Raw genomic sequence first — 20,991 nt, forward strand, 5'->3', positions numbered from 1 at the left:
GGAAGTCTGCAATTCGAGTTTTTTTTTTACGTCACGCTGTTTGTCCATCTGTCCATCTGTTTGTCCGTCCGTTACCACACCTTAGAAACCAAACGGTTTGAAACTGAGCATTTTGATCTTCAATTGAGTTCCACCCACTCATTGGAACCTTCATGGGACCCCACCCCCATAAATCGTCCCAAGAACCGTTAACGTTAACATTTCCCTTATTTTTCCCGCACCGCTCTCCTTCCCCATCAAAACCATGCTTTTTGGGATTGCTCGAAAACACGTCGTGGGATTTTTAAAAATATTTCAGAGGTTGTCTATAAGCGAACATTTCGTCCATGTACATATACCATTGAATCATTGAATATTTCCTAATAACGGTTATTCAAAGCCAAAAGTCAAAAAGACTCAGGAAGCGCATTTCTGAACTGAACGGTGTATTTTTGGACTCATTGGAAATGTATTGTTTTCTGACATATATGAGACTACAGCGCCCCTGGTATCAGTTTCACGAACTCCATCTGTCCAAAGGATTATCGGGCATCTAAAGGAGAACAAATGTTCCCCTATTAAGAAATAAATCGGTTCAGCAGAATCGGAGATAAGGGCACCCAAGTATCAAAAAACGGCAAAAACGGTTTTGTCTAGATTCCAGGCGCAAAAACAAAATGAAATCAAAATGATAAATATTTTTGTAAATCATTTGACCCTAGCAATAGAAAAAATAGCATAAGAACCCAGAGACAAAAAAAGTTTAAAATTGTTGCACAGTGTTATTAGTCAGTATAACAATTGAAGGAATGACTGGAACAATTGATTTAGTCAGTATTCTATGGCAATTGATAAAGCAGAATTTGATAAATCGCCAAATCGCGCTAAAAAAATTGATTTAGAAATTCGAGATATTTGAGAACTAGATTAAGCCTCTCAAGCCTCTCAAGTCTGTTGGCCGTATTATGTACTGGTAATGAGCTGCTCACAAACAAATTAATTTTGATCCAAAATCTTAAACATGGGATTTTGGGCAATATTTTAGGTATAATCTACAACTCGATTTAAATTGGTTGTGAATTAGTAAACAGTAAACAAAAATAACGATGTAGAGAAATATATGCTGTTAAATGCTCGAAGTCGCACGAAACTAGCTATTCCTCAAGAGTATTGGACGTTTAAAGAACAGAACTTTATTAATATAAAGTAAATTATACGAAAATTCTTTTAGAGCATAGGATTTAAATCACGAGTTCGAGCATTCCGTAAAGCCGAGAAGCTATGCCACTATTTTTTGTTAGATCAAAATACTAATTAATTGATCAAAAGTTTTTATCCTTTTGATTATTTTCCAAAAGTTATTTAATAATAAAGCATGTGACAAACAAAAAACAGAATTGAAAGAGGTGTTTGTGAATGAGCTTAAAAAAACGACTTTCCCATTTCACCTTCTTCCCATTCTACAAACATCTCACTGTGAAATTCATACAATAAATTAGAGAATTCTTGACATTTTCTCAACTAATTCAGTGTGGAAAGGTGAATTGACACTAATGTCCAAACATTTGTCGAGAAAATTGATATCTTGTAAAATAAAACTTCTTCACTGTTTCGCCGCCACCGTTGAGAGGAAAAAACAGCCACAGCTCGGCAATTTGTTACCATCAAAATTGGGCGGGTTCTTCACATTTGTGTGCCTCTCTTTTCTCAACGCACATCTGCACTGATTTAGTGGATGTGGTGGAAAATTTGTCAACATTTAATGTGTTGACGACACTCGAAAAAAAGACCGGCGAGAGTGAATTTCGAGGGGAATCCAGAATAACAAGTGCGCGATTGATGATATTAATCAAGATCCAAGAAGAGATGAATCTTCTCGTGATTTGGGGGAATTTTCTTATGTTTTATCAAAAGATGAAAAGCAAATTAAAAGATTCTTTTGAGAAAATGCAATAAACTTATCTAGATTATTATAACTGCAAGGAAACTTTGAGAGATATTTAGCGGAGTTTAAATTGATGAATAACTGATGAATAATGTATTATACATTATCATAATGACTTGTTAAATCGCAGGCAATCGATTTTAAAAACTTTAGGAATCCTCAGCAATTTAGCTAATTTAAAAATTTCTAATCAATATTCTTGGAAAATCCAGTTCTATTCTGAATATATGGCAGAGATATTTTTTAAATTAAACATTTCTGTTTATTTAGATCAATTTGCATTAGTTTTCTAGTCTCAAGTTTCAATGTTTCGAGTTCCAAGAAAAGACTTTTCTTCTTGACTATTGACTTCTTTCTCTTGACTCTTTTTTTATTGACTTAATCGCTCAATTGCTTAGCACCTTTACTTTGCATAGAGCGAGGGTGATTTATTTAGCAGCCCCCAGAAATAAATAAAAGAAGGGGGCAAAGAAAAGTCTTGGGCAGGTCATGAAAACACAATTCACCCTCGAGCTCTTTTGACTTTGGAGAACACGAGATTAAATTCAATTAATTGTGAGAGAGTTCTCTTTGATTATATTGTTTATTTATTCTGATTCTTTGCAGGTGGTCATCGAAATTTACTTCTTCCGCCATCAGTTTACATTCGTGCAGCCAATTCAATACGAAAAACAAACGAATTCACATTAGCGGCTCATTTGCGACAGGACAAAGATAATAGTGGGTCCATCATTGCGTTTTCTTCTGGTGCAAATAGGTAATTTTTTTACTGTTATTTTTTTTCTAATTTAGAGAAATGGGAAATTGGGAGAATTCTTTATAGCTTCTTTAGAACTTAGTTTATCGTCTCTTTGATTTTTTTTTTTAGTGTTAATACGTTTAGGGGAAAGGCTCATAATTTTGTCCAGTTTCTTATTTTGGACACTTTGAGGATAAAATTGGACACTAAAAATAAATTGATTAAAAGGATGGATTTTTATTCCAATATTTGATGAATAATGAATTCTATCTAAATATTTGTTCTTTTTTGAAGATTTTAACACTAAATACGTTAAATTTTAAGTATAATTTGAGTTAAAATTGCTTTGTTGAAAATTCAGTGTGAGCAATTGCTTCTCTTAGAACTTCGTGTTTACTTCAGTTCTTATTTAGCTATGATGATGTACTAACAATGTTTCTTCGCTTTTTTGAGTGATATTATTGAATATTCATTAAAAATTGTGTTGATTCACGTTAGTGGTGATTTGTACATTTGAACTGAAGTGAGATTTGCCTTGTGAATTAGATGGGAAACTTTTTACGATATTTACCATTGAGGTGATACTCCTTATTTTGGACAGGTGTTTTTCTCACGAAATTTCGTGAAGTTTTAGCTTTTGTGATGACTAGGTTGGACAAATGCCTGGAGAAATAAAGGAGCATCATCTCTACGAAAGAGATGTAGCGAGAAAAGCCTTGAAAGACTCCCGGAAAGGCCAGGGAATGAGCGAATCCGCACGTACATGGGGTACCGAAGTCAACTGACTTTAATGAATGATATGGAAAGTTTCCGGGATTCTTGTGACATTCTACGTTTCCCTTACATGAACAAGAAGAGGACTTGGTAAGATTGGTTCATGAAATGAAGAACAATGGGCATCCTGTTGAGGCGAATTATCTGTCCAAATTTACAGCCAAGTTGTCCAAATTAATAACCAAGTTGTCCAAAATAAGAGTTAAATTCACCTCTACATATCAATTCATTTTTAAACGTATTAAAACTAATTTTAGTAAAAATAAGACGATAAATAGCATGCCAAGTTTCTAAACAACCCTTCTGAAAAGAGAGTGACAAAAAAGAGTCAATTAGTATTGAAAATATCGCACTTCAAACTTGGAACATCGATGCTTATAAGCAGACTGGATACAATTATGAGCCGTTACCCTAAATAAAATGAATAAAAATAAAGACAATCATTTGACTGTAATTTTGGACACCTTGTTTATAATTCGGGTCACTTTGTTTATAATTTTGGACAGCTGATATTTCGTAAAGGAGTCCCTATTCTCGTCTATTTGAAGAACCCAAATTCTTCTGTTCTTCTCCTGCTTAGGAGAATTAACCGTAGATCGCTCCAAGGAACCCGAAAGCTTTCCTTATAATTCATTAAAGACTGCACGTGTCTTGACTCAAAATAGGAGTAAATACATATTATCTTGCCTTCCCGCAACTTTTCTAAGGTTTTTTGCACTGCATTCTCGTTCGTATGAGTGATGCTTTTCTGTTCCTTTAGGCATTACACAACTTAATCATCATATTAATTTAAAATTTATAGAATTTTGAGGAAAAAAAAACTGTCCGAAATAAAAAACATTACTTCAGTGATGAACCTCTGACAAAATTGTCCACTTTTACACAAATAATATAATTCACAAGGCAAATTTCACTCTAGATTTTATGAACAAAATCATTGTTAACGCGAATTATTACAATATTCAATGAATATTTAATAATATCTTGACCAAGGATAAGAATAATTATTTAGATGGAATATACTATTTATTATATGCGAAGATAATTCCATAATTTTTAATTAACTTTTTAGTGGTTTTCAACTTTACCCTCAAAGTGTCCAAAATTATGTTGTCTTAAATTATGAACACCTCCCATATTAGGGGAGAACCGGCATGTTTCAGCTATTTATATTATTAATCCTTTATAATAATTTTTTAAATTTTAGAATTAAATATTTAATTCTTAATATTTAGTTCCTTATCTCAGAACTGAAGGCAATTTTGGTAAAATGTGTATGCAATGAAATTCGGTACGATTTATATTAAAAATCTTCAATATCTCAAAGGAATGAATTCCTTTAAGCTGTCTTCCACTTTCTTCATAAATTGTGGAAAAATTGATTGAATTTATTATTTAGTACATGTATGTACAAAATAAGTGTACTAAACTCTTATTTGATAAATATCCAATTAAAATAGTAATTTTATTCGTAATTAAAAATCTGGAATGGATTTAAAAGTTCTAAAGATTAATTAAAAACGTGCTTACATTTGTACTAAATCTCAATCATGTTTATTGAACTAACAACATTTTTTGTGTAGCGTTCGTGAAAGATTTTTCTAAATATCGAAAGAAATTTTATACCATTTTTGAGTATTATTCATTATTTTTTCTTAATATGGATTATTTTTGTTATTTCTTGTTATATTATCTACTTTTTGCTGCAATATTAAACTTAAATATATATGAGTCCCGGTTAAAATTCCGAAAGCCAAAATGCCGAACTCCAAAATCCCGTAAGCCAAAATCCCAAATGGGTCAAGTCGAAATCCCGAACACCAAAATCTCGAAAGTCAAAAATCCCGGTCCCCAAAATGCTGAAAGTTAAAATCTCGAAAGCTAGAATCCTGAATTCTTAAGTGTCATAACTACTCCCATGATTCCACCCGTATTTGCTACAGCAGGCAAAGGGAAAATTTCTGTGTTTTAGGAAATTATTTCATACATTATCCTCCGTATAAATTCGACCCTTTCAGGATTTTGACTTTCGGAATTTTGGCTCTTCGAATTTTTGATGTTGAAGATTTTAGCTATTCTGGATTTTGATCTATTCCGAATTTCGACCGATTCGAGATTTTATCTCTTCGGTATTTTGTATTTTCCGCATTTTAGTGTTTGAGATTTTGGCTTTCGGGATTTTCTCTCTCAGGACTTTTGCCGGTATCGTACTACAGTTACTGTATTTATAATTTCTTATTTTAGGATGGACTATAGAGAAAATGAAGATCAGAAGGGGTTCTTGTTTTTAATATACTTAATGTACTAGTCTTATTTTTCTCCTTATTTAGTATTTAGATGGGATGGTTCGCCTATACGTAGCTTTTGAAAACTATTTATTTTTAGTATAAATAATTTAGCGAATAAACATTTTTATGGATTTTTTTTATTTAGGAAATAACACATTGAACAGTAAAAAAATCAAATCAGTAAATAATTTAAAATAATCAGTAAAAAATGGTACGATTTTTTTTATTTAACTCTTTCCGGACCGCAGCATATGCTGCAAGCCAATTTCACAATTTTTAATCAAAAATATCTAAGCTCAGGAATTAATTGAGGTCCTACAAAAAATATCTCACATTTGGACATCCTTATAGTTTGTAATCATCCACAAGAATCGGATTTATATCAATTCTGAATACTTAAAAAACATTGTTTTTCACAGAACATTCATATGCTGCTTTGGGTACTCTCGTCCCAAAAGAGACGAAAGAGTTAAAAAGAAAACTAAAAACTGATCATAAATTTCTTCAAATCAAACCTGTAAAAGAATAAGATGGTTTACACCTTCTTCTATATTTATTTTTTACAAATTGACCGATTTTCATTAGGCGGTCTTCAGACTAGAAATTTAACCTAGTTTCCAAAGGTCTCAAAATCCTGAATAGCGAGCAATTTTATTGCTTTTTGCGAATCTATAGGTTTCTTATCTTTAATGATTCAATCCTAAGTTAAATTGTTCCAAAAAATCGTGATTGATTAGAAATTAGAGCAGTTAAGCCATATGGCTAAGTCTTAGATCTGAAGCCCGTATTATTGTACCAATTTTACCAAAATACTTCCCATTCTACCGCAGCAATAGTTTAGTAGTATATACACTGAGAAAAAAGAGGCTGTGATTAACTTTTTTTCCTCGTAACTTTAACACTTTTTAGGTGTAAAAATATATCAACATTTTTTAATCTTAATTTTACACCTTTTTAAGGGTAAAATTAACATGAAAAAGGGTTAATTTAACCCCTAATACACCTAAAAAGAGTAATATTTACACCGATTTCGGATCAATACTGCAGGGTAATATTAACATTTCCGGAATGTTATTTTAACTTTTTCGGATTTCTCTCAGTGTAGAGGAAACCGTTGTAAAATTTTCACATGGTCAATATTCAAGAGAAATTAGCGAGGAACAATTTTTTTTAACCCTTTAACCCTTTAAGATTGGCGTATTTAGAGAAACGCATAACTTTCTATAGTTGAAAAAATTATTTTTGTTTTCGGGACACCGGTGTCTCACTCGTCCTTAAAGGATTAAACTTTATATTACTTTAGCAAATGTGTCTTAAAATCTGTAGTTGAACTTTGTAAAACTGTCCCAGTGTCCCTTAGTATTATTGACAATATACAATTAAAATATTTCTTGTAATTATTTATTTCAGGTATCTTGAATTGCAATCAAGTGGTCGACGTGATGAATTGCGATTTCACTTTACCTATACGACATCAGAAGGTGTTTCCCAAGTTCACGTTGAATCCTTTCCGAAAGTTATGTTAGATGATAATAAATGGCACAAGATAGCACTCTCAGTAAGTGGCTCCGAAATTCAACTAATAATTGACTGCCATCCAATGTATAGACGAGTGACACATTTTTTACCAGATAGAAATTTTAGTGCTTCCAATATGCAATTATTTGTTGGACAGAGAAATCTACAAAATCATTCGTTATTTAAAGTAAGTATCCTACATTCACATTAATTTCCTATATTAATTTCTCAAGAGTTGATTTTAATTGTGGAGTCATTTTGAAATTGCATCGTGGTGGTGGCGGTTTAGAAGAGGGAAAAAAGGACTATTAATCAATTAGGCAATTAAGGACACAACTGGAGATTAGCCACCTCCGCATATTTTTCTGACCTTTTGATCCATTATCAAATGATGACGATGATAAAAATTCAATTAGAGTCACGACTAAATACGCTTTAGTTGCTTAGATGGATGGATCAGGAATAATATCCAAGGACTCATGTAATTATTGATGGGCATTTAGTGAAATTTTCTCTTCCGAAAAAAAATCATCGCTTACGTGTGTCAAAAAATAATCCCCACAAATAGAGACTAAATTTAATGACAAACACAAAAAAACAGGGCAGAGAGGAGGTTAATTTGATAAACAATTTAATTATTTCTATATCATTTATTTCCGCCCACAAAAGCAACGAACCCTCAGGCACAAAATGTCATTCAGAAGAATTTTCCAGCCGGAAGAAGAGGTAGAGGTTAGAAGTGGAAAGAAAATGTTTAATGTCTCGCGAAACATTTTCTTGAAATTCCCCATCAACGAGAAATGTTCAGGGAATTCCAGGAATAAATTCCTAGAAGCCTTTTCCACTTTCTTCATAAATTGTGGAAAAAAGTTTATAGGTGTGAAATAAATTGAGACGCTATTATATTGAAAATGGTAATATAAGAATACTATTGCATTTATTGGTTGTAAGAAAAATTGATTGAATTTAATATTTAGTACATGGATGTACTAAAAAATGTACTAAACTTTTATTTGATAAATATCGAATTAAAGTAGTAATTTTATTCATAATTAAAAATCGGTTATGGATTCAGAAGTTCTAAAGATTAATTAAAATAGTACAAAATCTCAGTCATGTTTTTCGAATTAATATCAACCTTTTGTGAAGTGTGTGAGAAATATTTTTCTAAGTAGGTTAAATGTCCTAATTCAAAACCATTTCCAGACGCTTTAACTTTGACAGAAGATTCAACACATTCAGTTCATATTTTTTCTGAAGAGAATTACATAAATTTGCTCCTTGACTCTTCTAGAATGTTACTGTTTAGTGAAAATTCTTTAGATATAATTTGAAAACTTCTTAAATACAAGAAAATTACGCTAGTGTAAAATGCTTCTATTGGAAACAAATTACTCCAAATGGGGACAAGGGAAAGTTTCTAATTGGAGACAAACAGTATAAGTGAAACTGCGACGAAAGACTTTCAAAACCTTGTTGAGTTGCTCCTGAGTGCAGGATTTGTTCTTATTCCTGGTCTTTCCTCCTTTCCCATTTAAAACAATAAGAAAATCTCCAAAAAAAAACATATTTCCGGGGTTTCCTATTGAAGCATTTGCAGACTCTTCAGAAAAACCCTTTTTGTTCACGAAATAGGTTATTTTTTCATTTGAAAACTTCACGTACCGTTAACAATAAAGATTAGCAATTAATTTAAGTTAAATTAGCCAAGAAATAAGACATAAATGTTAAACAAAACGATTAAACAACAGTTACCTCATTGTGTTTTTCATTGGAAAACATGGGTCGATCGATGAAAAATTCTATGGTGAAAAGGTACACTTTAATTTTTTCTGAGAAATTAACAAATTAAAATTTGTGAATATGAATGGATTTTCGCTTTATTTGGAGCAAAATTAACTAAATAATGAAACTGAGGCATAGAAAATATATGAATATAGTAATTTAGTACTGTATTTATCATGAAAACAGTGACGTTTCCATTTGGAGTAGCGAAAAATTTCCATTTGAAGCAGGTTTTGAATTAGCTTAATTTACCCTATGTAGGGAAATTTTATGCAATCTTTTAGTATTTTTTTTCCATTCTTTTTTCTTAATATGGATTATGTATGTTCTGTTGGAATACTTTTGATTTGAGCTGATCCATTTTAGTTTCTTATGGCTTTGGCACAACGTTTAGATCAAGAAAATTTTATATAGTCGAAATTCACATCCCTTTTTTTATCAAACATTTTACATATCTATCCCACTCTTTCTGGCTCTTCTTCGTCTTTTGAAAATCACATCAAATTAAATTTAGTTTATTCCAATTTTGAGTACGAAAGAAGAAGATAGACATTAGGGTGTTTCACAAAAAATTTTTTTTTTTATTTTCGAGCTCTTGATTGCTCAAAATGTTCTATTTGATGAGACAAGAAAATGCTTCATAGACATGAAATTTTTTCAACGCAGTCTAGAGGTCGCGACGGGGCTTTGAAGATTATTAGGGTATCAGGGTCGGCAACGGCTCTAGAGGCCAAAGGGTTGGAGATAGAGACTTGGGACCTTCGGGGGACCCCCCCATAAGTCGACCCAAGGATCGTTAAAATACCCCCCATTTTCCCCCGCCCCTCCCCTTCCCCTCCAAAACCATATTTTTTGAGATTGCTCGAAAACGCATAGTGCGATTTTTTTCATTTTTGGATATGTTTTAGAAATTACCCAGGCGGACATTTCGTCCATATACGAAAATCCCGTTGAATCATTCCTAATAACGGTTTTTCAAGGTCAAAGTTAAAAAGGTTCTATAGAGCGTATTTTTCATCCGAATGGTATTATTTTTGGGCTCATTGCAAAGGTCTTGGAATTCTTGACATGCCTGAATTGATTCCAATCGGTTATGAACCTATAATGAACCGGTTTATAACCGATAACTATTTTTCCCCCAAATTCAATTATATTACTCCTGAAGTGTATTTTGGTTAATGTTAGGAGTTATTTAACTATCGGTTCAAGTTGGTTGTGAACCGGCAAACTTAAAATATGCGAAAGTACTTTTGAAGTAGAGCAACTAAGTCACAAGTTTGATCACTTTGCATAGCCTAAGACACTTTGTCACCATTTTTTTTTTTTTGACAAAGAGATTTAGAAAAGAAAAAACGAACATTTTTTTCGCAATTTTTTGCCTTCACAAAATTGAATTATTCATTATGCTTTTCACGATGCTTTTTAATACCTTTTTGACTTTTTTTTTGCATTGAAGAACCTCGATTTTTCTTGATCCCTTTTACCCTGTTTTTGAATCGACCTTAAAAACACAAAATCCTTTTCTCATAAGATCACTCCCTGACAATTTTTTTAGCCATCAGAAGTAGAAGACTATAAATTTTTACAGTATTCTTTTTCTTTTTTAAACCCAAAGAGCAAAATTTGCTTTACTAAATTTTTTGAAATTTGTTTACCCAAAACCTTTAACATTTTCACGTTTTTTTCTCTCCGCCCCATTCTTGCATTAAGATCCAACAAACATTAATAAGACTGTAATATTCAAAGCACAACAACTTTTGTTTGTAAATATATGTTTTCAAATTTGCTTGGGGGAGTGAGTGATATGACTAACTGTGTTATCACACTTGCACATTAAAATTTTAATATGATTCACATTAATTGTCGCTGGTGAGAGTTCAAATGTGTAATTTGTGTGTTTGAATCATTTTATATTCAAAATTTGATCTATTTGTTGATAAGAAGGTAGACTTAGCCCGCAAAATTTGATATAAATTGATTTATAGTTAATGAGAAAAATTAATGCGATTTTCTCTTTAATTTTGGCATTGAATAAACGAGCAGTAAAAAGTCAAATTTGGTCAGCAAAAAAATTCGAAATGATCAGTAAAAAATAAAAAATGGTCAGTAAAAAATAAAAAAAGGTCAGCAAAAAGTTTAGAAAGATCAGTAAAAAATTAAAAAAGAGCAGTACTTTATTAAAAGCGGTCAGTGAAAAATGAAAAATGGTCAGCAAAAAATTAAACATGATCAGTAAAAAGTAAACGATGATCAGTGAAAAACAAAAAGTGGTCAGTAAAAAATAAAAAGTGGTCAGTAAAAAATTTAAAATGAGCAGTAAAAATATTGAATTTGGTCAGCAAAAAATTAAAAATGATGAGTAAAAATATTTTAAAAAGCAGCAAAAAATTAAAAATGAGCAGTAAAAAATAAAAAGTGGTCAGCAAAAAATGAAAAATGATCAGTATTAATATTCGAGATGATCAGTAAAAAGTTAAAAAATGATCAGCAAAGAATTGAAAATGAGCAGCAAAAAATAAAAAATGGTCAGTAAAAAACAAAAAGTGGTCAGCAGAAAATCAAATTTGATCAGCAAATAATTCGAAATAATCAGCAAAAATTTTCAATTTTGTCAGTAAAAAGTTAAATTTGGTCAGTAAAAAATTAAAAATGAGCAGTAAAAATATTCGAGTTGATCAGCAAAAAATTAAAAATGAGCAGCAAAAAAAAAATTAAAAAGCAGTAAAAAATTAAAAATGATCAGTATAAATATTCGTATTGATCAGTGAAATATTAAAAAGTGGTCAGTAAAAAATTAAAAAGGAGCAGTAAAAAATAAAAAGTGGTCAGCAAAAAATTAAAAGAGGTCAGTAAAAAATTAAAAGTGATCAGTGAAAAATAAAATATGATCAGTAAAAAATTAAAAATGAGCAGTAAAAAATTAAAAATGAGCAGTAAAAAATAAAATTTGATCAGTAGAAAATCAAAAGTGGTCAGCAAAAAATAAAAAGTGGTCAGCAAAAAATTAAAAGAGGTCAGAAAAAAATTAAGAACGGTCAGTAAAAAATTAAAATTGGTCAGTAAAAAATTAAAATTGATCAGTAAAAAATATAAATTGGTCAGCGAAAAATTAAGCCAGTGATAATCCTAAATCAGCTTATAGAGGTGCATTTCCTTCGGGATCGGAATCTTCGTTTTTCCATTTTGTTTTTTTCACTTTTGTTTTTCCCAGTTTTTTCTTTGGAATCTTTGTCTTCGGTAAATTTTGTTTTTAAAAACATTGTCTTTGGAAATCTTGTATTTCATACATTTTTCACAATTTTCATAAATTCTGTCTGTAACACATTTTGCACAAGTATATTTTATACCTTTCCAAAAATTTCCTTTTCTCAAAAAATTTCCATTTGCCCCAAAGGACGAAACTAAAAACTTCTCAAACCATAGAGAATTTCCCTTTGCCCTAAAGTACGAAACTAAAAACCTCCAAAAAACAGAAAATTTCCTTTTGCCCCGACAAACGATATTGATAATTTCCTAAAACACAGAAAATTTCCCTTTGCCCCAGCAGACGATACTGATAAGTTCCCAAAACACAGAAAATTTTCCTTTGCCCAAAATGACGAAACTAAAAATTTCGCAAAACAGAAAATTTCCCTTTGCCCTGAAGGCCGAAACTAAAAATCTCCCAAAAACAGAAAATTTCCTTTCGTCCTGATAGGCGATACGTTTAACATCCGAAAACACCCTTGTCCCAAAGGACGAGACTAAAAATTTCCCGAAATACAGAAATTTCTCTTTGCCCTAAATGACGAAACTAAAAATTTCCCAAAACAAAAAATTTCCCTTTGCCCTGAAGGACGAAACTAAAAACCTCCCAAAAACAGAAAATTTCCCTTTGTCCCGACAGGCAATACTGTTAACTTCCAAAACACCTTTATCCCAAAGAACGAAACTAAAAATTTCCCAAAATACAGAAAATTTCCCTTTGCCCTAAATAACGAAACTAAAAATTTCCCAAAACAGAAAATTCCCCTTTGCCTCGACAGATGATACTGGTAAGTTCCTAAAATACAGAAAATTTCCCTTTGTCCCGACAGACGATACTGATATCTTTCCGAAACACAGAAAATTTCCCTTTGCCCCAAAAGACGAAACTAAAAATTTCCCAAAACACAGAAAATTTCCCTTTGCCCTGAAGGACGAAACTAAAAACTTCAAAAAACACCATTGTATTATCATTATTTTATTTAATAAAATATATTTGTTTAAAATATGTATATAAAAGATAAGATTTCCATAGACAATGTTTCCAAAAAACAAGGGTTACCGAAGAAAAAGATTCCAAAGACAAATTGGAAAAAGCAAAATGGAAAAAAACAAGAAAAAGATTCCGCAAACCTTTGGAAACTATGAGAGATAGGGGCCTCATAATTTACACCATATTAAAGTCTCCTTTAGGCTCAAGATGTGCGAAATTTCACTTGAAAATGAAGAAAATTACTGCTCATTTTTAATTTTAACTGCTCGAACTCCAAGAGAGAGCAGGTTTCACAATCGACTTTTTTTTTTCAACTTTGCAAAATCCTAGCTGCTAAACGGTAAGAGATATTGACTTCCGGTCTTCGGTGACCCCCCCAGAAATCAATACATTCTATCTAACTAACTTACCCAAATTACCCCCCACCCCTTCATGCGTTCCCTATCCCCCAAAAATAGGCTGAAAATGAGGTTTTTCTAATTTTAAAAAAAATTGGCCCTGACGATTTCCTTCATTTTTGGATATGTTATGGAGGTAGTCCAGCTGAACATTTCGTCCTTAGACACCTATCACCGGAAAAATCGCCATCTTGAATTATTCAAGGTCAAAGGTCAACCACCCTAGAGGGCCTAATTTTCAACGGATTTGGACAAATTTGGACATTTTTGAAAGATCTTTTAATTCTGAACCCGACTGCATCGGTCACAATCGGTGATGGATCGGGAAAGTAACGGTAATATATTTATTTTAAAAATACTGTTTTTCGCACTTTTTCAGTCTTTTGACCCATATAAAATTTAAACGGTAAGAGATATTAACTTCCGGTCTTCGGTGACCCCACCTCAAATGACATTATCTCGAAAGTAATCTCTTTGTTTTTACCCCCTCCCCTTTCATGCGCTCCCTATCCCCCAAAAATAGGCAAAAAATGAGGTTTTTCTAATTTTAAAAAAAATTGGCCCTGACGATTTCCTTCATTTTTGGATATGTTTTGGAGATAGTCCAGCTGAACATTTCGTCCTTAGACATCTATCATCGGAAAATTCTCCATCTTGAATTATTCAAGGTTAAAGCTTAATTTTCATCCGATTTGTTCAATTAATTAATTAAAAGATTAATAATTTTTTGAAACCCTCTTCTTGAACAATTTTCAACTTCTAGATTGTTTTGTGGTGATTTATAGACAAATTTAATTCGAAAATAATTTTCTATACCGTCGTTGCGGGTGACTTTGCACGTTTTTTCGCTGTTTTTCAACTTTGCCCTCTAAAAGTGGATAGTTAAAGTGAAGAGAGGGGGGTTAATGGGTAAAATTATTTGTATTCAGTTGCTAATGAATGGATTTTGTGCCACTAGCATTAATCTTATAAAATTTTACTATGTTTAAGAAAATCAAGAAAAAAGGCTTGCACTGGGGATAAAGTGCGGGTGACTTTGCACTTTTTAATAAATACTAAAAAATCAACAATTTCTGATAATAAACGATAATGAAGATCTTCACATCTAAGGGTAAGATGTACGAGATCTACAAGATGACATGATCGCCAACTTGATTTGACGTTTCTGCCCGCCATTTTGAATAACTGTCAAAATCTAAAACAGGTTCGATTGGGTTGAAATTTTAGTATGTTGTAGCTGATATCAAGACCTTTTCAGAACGTATCTATGTTCCGGTCTACGTCAAGTATTTACCTTGATACAGAGGTTCAAAGTTTAAAAATTTGAAATATTCATATTTTGGCGATCTTTATTTTCTAATCCTGAATTTTAAAACATAAACGAAATGCCTCAGTAACCATTAGAAATGGTTGAGGCTTTTATTTTATATATTTATTTACTCTTACATAATTAAAAAAAATGAAAAGTGCATTTAATTATTTTTATTTTTTCATATTTGCAAAAGTTTTTCAGATCTTCAAATAATATGCTGTTATAAAGAAAAACATTACTTTTCTTTTTGTTTGTTATTTAGATCTCATCACCTAACGTTAATACTGCCTTTTTTGTGATGGTTTCGATAAAAGAAGCTCTCCGTAGTTTTTTATTCATGAAAATGTCAAAATTTTGAACTTGGAGCCCCAGTACCCAGACAATCGCTTGACCTAGGTCGCATTTTATATACGTTTTGAAAAGGTCTTGACATCAGCCAGAACATACTAAAATTTTAGCTCAATCGGATGAGATTTTTGTTTTGACAGTTATTCAAAATGGCGGACAGAATCGTCAAACCAAGATGGCGACCATATCATCTTGTAGATCTCGGTCATTTTATTTTAAGTTATAAAAAAATTGGATAATTTTTGGCCAAATACTTCTATAATAAAGCTTAAGAAAGTCCATTATATGCAATTTTATAATATAAATCATGCGTTCTTAGGAAGACTATAGTGAAAGAAAGGAATTTACTAAAAATAATGATCAAAATCGAAGTGAATTATTCTAGCCAGATAAATTTAGAATAGATTTGGGCAATTTACTTCTCTGAAATCGATTTTGGAATTGCATCTTCAGATAACTTTTTCGCGGAGTCGTTTTTTTGACAAAATACCTGTACTAGGATTTCATTGACTATTACTGAAACTACAAGAATCCTTTTGAGGATCATTGTACCTTACTTGGTACTTAACATATCCCTATATACTTTGACATGGTAGACCGGATCGGCGAAGACTATCAATAAGTGCTAGAATTGTTCAAAGTCTCACAAACAGCAGAGTGCAAAGTCACCCGCAACGACGGTACATCAGAAAGCTTGCGAAAAGGTATATAAGGCAGAGCTCTTTCTCGGGAGTTCGAGCAGCTCGCAAAGCCTCGGACGCTTTGCCACCCCTTTTACTGACCACTTTTTATTTTTTATTGTACATTTTTTTATTTTTCTGACCACATGTTATTTATAACTGCACATTTTTAATTTTTGCTGACCAGTTTTTTTACTGTATTGAATATTTTCAATTTCTTGTTGACCACTTCTTGTTTTTAATTGAACTTTTTACTGACCACTTCATTTTCTACTAATCAAATTTTATTTTCTACTGCCCATTTTAAATTTTTAACTAACCACTTTTACTGATCACTTTTCATTTTTTACTGATCAAATTTTATTTTTTGCTGATCATTTTTAATTTTTTACTGACCATTTTTAATTTTTTACTGACCACTTTTTATTTTCTATTGATAACATTTTATTTTCTACCGATCAAATTTTATTTTTTACTACTCAATTTTAATTTTTTTACTGACCATATTTTATTTTTCATTGATCACTTTTAATTTTTTGCTGATCACTTTTTATTTTTTACTGACCAATTTTTATTTTTTGCTGACCGCTTTTCATTTTCTACTGATCAAATTTAATTTTTTACTGCTCATTTTTAATTTTTTACTGACCATATTTTATTTTTCACTGATCACTTTTAATTTTTTGCTGACCACTTTTAATTTTTTGCTGAGCACTTTTTATTTTTTGCTGACCACTTTTGATTTTCTACTGATCACTTTTTATTTTTTACTGCTCATTTTTAATTTTTTACTGTTCATTTTTAATTTTTTACTGACCATATTTTATTTTTCACTGATCACTTTTAATTTTTTGCTGACCACTTTTTGTTTTTTACTGACCATTTTTTATTTTTTGCTGCTCATTTTTAATTCTTTGCTGATCACTTTTTAACTTTTTACTGATCATCTCGAATATTAATACTGATCATTGTTCATTTTTTGCTGACCACTTTTTATTTTTTACTGCTCATTTTTAATTTTTTGCTGCTTTTTAAAATATTTTTACTCATCATTTTTAATTTTTTGCTGACCAAATTCAATATTTTTACTGCTCATTTTAAATTTTTTACTGATCTTTCTAAACTTTTTGCTGACCTTTTTTTATTTTTTACTGACCATTTTTTATTTTTTACTGATCATTTCGAATTTTTTGCTGACCAAATTTGACTTTTTACTGCTCGTTTATTCAATGCCAAAATTAAAGAGAAAATCGCATTAATTTTTCTCATTAACTATAAATCAATTTATATCAAATTTTGCGGGCTAAGTCTACCTTCTTATCAACAAATAGATCAAATTTTGAATATAAAATGATTCAAACACACAAATTACACATTTGAACTCTCACCAGCGACAATTAATGTGAATCATATTAAAATTTTAATGTGCAAGTGTGATAACACAGTTAGTCATATCACTCACTCCCCCAAGCAAATTTGAAAACATATATTTACAAACAAAAGTTGTTGTGCTTTGAATATTACAGTCTTATTAATGTTTGTTGGATCTTAATGCAAGAATGGGGCGGAGACAAAAAAACGTGAAAATGTTAAAGGTTTTGGGTAAACAAATTTCAAAAAATTTAGTAAAACAAATTTTGCTCTTTGGGTTTAAAAAAGAAAAAGAATACTGTAAAAATTTATAGTCTTCTACTTCTGATGGCTAAAAAAATTGTCAGGGAGTGATCTTATGAGAAAAGGATTTTGTGTTTTTAAGGTCGATTCAAAAACAGGGTAAAAGGGATCAAGAAAAATCGAGGTTCTTCAATGCAAAAAAAAAGTCAAAAAGGTATTAAAAAGCATCGTGAAAAGCATAATGAATAATTCAATTTTGTGAAGGCAAAAAATTGCGAAAAAAATGTTCGTTTTTTCTTTTCTAAATCTCTTTGTCAAAAAAAAAAAAATGGTGACAAAGTGTCTTAGGCTATGCAAAGTGATAAAACTTGTGACTTAGTTGCTCTACTTCAAAAGTACTTTCGCATATTTTAAGTTTGCCGGTTCACAACCAACTTGAACCGATAGTTAAATAACTCCTAACATTAACCAAAATACACTTCAGGAGTAATATAATTGAATTTGGGGGAAAAAATAGTTATCAGTTATAAACCGGTTCATTATAGGTTCATAACCGATTGGAATCAATTCAGGCATGTCAAGAATTCCAAGACCTTTGCTATGAGCCCAAAAATAATACCATTCGGATGAAAAATACGCTCTATAGAACCTTTTTAACTTTGACCTTGAAAAACCGTTATTAGGAATGATTCAACGGGATTTTCGTATATGGACGAAATGTCCGCCTGGGTAATTTCTAAAACATATCCAAAAATGAAAAAAATCGCACTATGCGTTTTCGAGCAATCTCAAAAAATATGGTTTTGGATGGGAAGGGGAGGGGCGGGGGAAAAATGAGGGGTATTTTAACGATCCTTGGGTCGACTTATGGGGGGGTCCCCCGAAGGTCCCAAGTCTCTATCTCCAACCCTTTGGCCTCTAGAGCCGTTGCCGACCCTGATACCCTAATAATCTTCAAAGCCCCGTCGCGACCTCTAGACTGCGTTGAAAAAATTTCATGTCTATGAAGCATTTTCTTGTCTCATCAAATAGAACATTTTGAGCAATCAAGCGCTCGAAAATAAAAAAAAAATTTTTTCGTGAAACACCCTAATAGACATGCGCAAAACATTTGAGAAAGAAAAGGATGTTAAGTTTTATTTCATGAAATTTTCCCGATCTAAAAGACTTAATGCCTCCAGCACACCTATTAGATCGATAGAATTTCATGAAAGCAAAATTTGCGTCCCTTTCTTTCTAGACAGATTTGCATAAGTCTATTCCACTCTTTCGGACTCGAAATTAGACTAAACTAAATTTAATTGGGTGTGATGTTCAAAAAAGAAGAATTGTAAAAAAAGAGTAGGGTAGAAATATACAAAACTTTTAAGAAAGAAAGGAATGTGAATTTCGACTTTATAATATATTGCTGATGTAAAAGGTGTGCAGGAGACTCTGGCAAACCTTTTAAATCAGGAAAATTTCATGTAATCGAAATTCACACCTCTTTCTCAAGCGTTTTGCATCATTCCCACTCTTTCGGACTCTTCTTCTTCTTCTTTTAAACATCATACCACAATAAATTTAGTTCAATCGAATTTTGACTCTGTAAGAGTAAGATAGAGATATTCAAAACATTTGAGAAAGAAAGAAAGAGATATTAATTTTGATTTCATGAAATTTTCTTGGTCTAAAAAGTGTACCGGAGGTTTTATCTTATCTAAGATTTTCTATCAATTTTGAGTTTTCAGTACAAATAATAACGCATCATAAACTTTTATCTCAACGTTATCGATCTTTTTTTAATTTCATGAACGTTTGTACCGTTTTGAAATGTCTGTCACGGATTAATTTACTACATACATAATGCTAAAAGTTTGCATATGATTTCTTGTAATAACTGATGCGTTTATCTGCAGTTATGAGATAAATCTTTAAAATTAAAATTTTTAAATTGGTCTTTAAAGGCTGCATCATATTCGCTAGCAAAGATCTTTTTAATTAGTCACCAAGCTAAGTGGCAAATTTATTATAGCTTTGTTATTGCAAGTAAAATGACTTTAACATATGATTTATAAATGTTACAATTTGTTAGTATAATAAGAACTAGAAACTGCTCATAATTTTGCTAAAAGGTCGAGAGAGAGAGAGAGAATAGGCATTTTCAGCTTAAAGTGTCTGTCCTATTTCCCAACTCGACCAAGAATCTTCATTTTCCCTTCGGAAGAACACTCGTAAATTTCCTTCTCAGCGTGGAAAACCTTCACAATTTACCTCCTCTCACGTTTGGAATTTAATTACTGCGCCTTAATGCATTTTTGGGAGACATTGAGCGACGCTACTGGGTACTATTTTGTGGGTGAATGTCTTGCAAGAAAAGACACGCAAAGTTGTCGTTAGGGGCGAAGTTAATAATGCTCTAAATGGCTGGGGACTTGGTGGGGGAGGGTGTGTTATGCCAAAGGAAAATATTGCATTTTGGATTTAGTGTAATAAGAGGGGCTTTTTTTCTGGTACCTCGTTGCAGGGTTACATTCAGGATGCTCGTGTGATCCCGAGCTCCTACGGCTACCTAACGCAGTGTCCGCATGTGGATACGCACTGTCCTACATGTGGACAATTTAGTCATCTGCAGAGTTCCGTTGAGGAACTGCGACAGAGTCTGGAGGATCTTAAAAAAAGGGTATGTTTGAGAATCAATGTTTGATCGTGTTTATTTTTTTTTCCTTTGGGGGAATTGAGGGAAATTTGTATTAAATTAACACGACTTTCGCAATGAATCCAGCTAGTGGCTGCAGAAAGTCGTGTTCTGGAGCTCCAAGAGTGCGACTGTCGTAAGTCGTGCGTGCTGGCAAATGGCACGCGGAAGGAGGATGGCGAGGCGTGGGACGTGGGATGCGAAGTCTACAAGTGTGACCGTGGCAATATCAGCCATGGCGCGCGAGTCTGTGATCCTTTACCGTGCAAGCATCCCGTCACCGTCAATGGTGAATGCTGCCCTAAGTGTTTGAGTGAGTACGGTTTACTTTCATTTCAGGTTCCCATGTTTCCATTAATATAATTGTGATACAAATAACAACGGGATTTGTTGAATTAACTATGCAAATCAGGCTTTGGTATTTTAACAAATTGAGCATCTTGAGAGAATTGTGTTAGATTATAACTGAAACTTTGTGGGCAGATTCAGAGAAACAGGCTATCAAAAATACAAATCATATGTAAAGAATTTGAAATAATTTTGAATAGTGATATTCTCAATTTTACTGCTCAAACTCAAAGAGAGAGCAGTTATATAATCGACTTTTTTTTTCAACTTGTCACCGTCCTAGAGCTTAAACGGTAAGAGATATCAAGTTCCGATCTTCGGTGACCCCCAATAAAAAACGATATCTCTA

At 32.1% G+C, this 20,991-nt stretch overlaps 1 protein-coding gene across 14 annotated transcripts in view; it reads left to right on the forward strand.

The window, feature by feature from the left end:
- LOC129801972 (protein kinase C-binding protein NELL1-like) overlaps window positions 1-20,991 on the forward strand; it is a 149,335-nt gene that overhangs the window by 98,099 nt on the left and 30,245 nt on the right. For all 14 annotated transcript variants that reach the window (XM_055847478.1, XM_055847477.1, XM_055847483.1 and 11 more), the window contains exons 4-7: window positions 2,531-2,681; window positions 7,136-7,430; window positions 20,124-20,279; window positions 20,382-20,607. In XM_055847478.1, coding sequence (XP_055703453.1) covers window positions 2,531-2,681; window positions 7,136-7,430; window positions 20,124-20,279; window positions 20,382-20,607 — 828 coding nt within the window. The remainder of the gene's footprint in view (window positions 1-2,530; window positions 2,682-7,135; window positions 7,431-20,123; window positions 20,280-20,381; window positions 20,608-20,991) is intronic.

The sequence above is a fragment of the Phlebotomus papatasi genome, chromosome 2, assembly GCF_024763615.1.
Source record: "Phlebotomus papatasi isolate M1 chromosome 2, Ppap_2.1, whole genome shotgun sequence".
NCBI lineage: Eukaryota > Metazoa > Arthropoda > Insecta > Diptera > Psychodidae > Phlebotomus > Phlebotomus papatasi.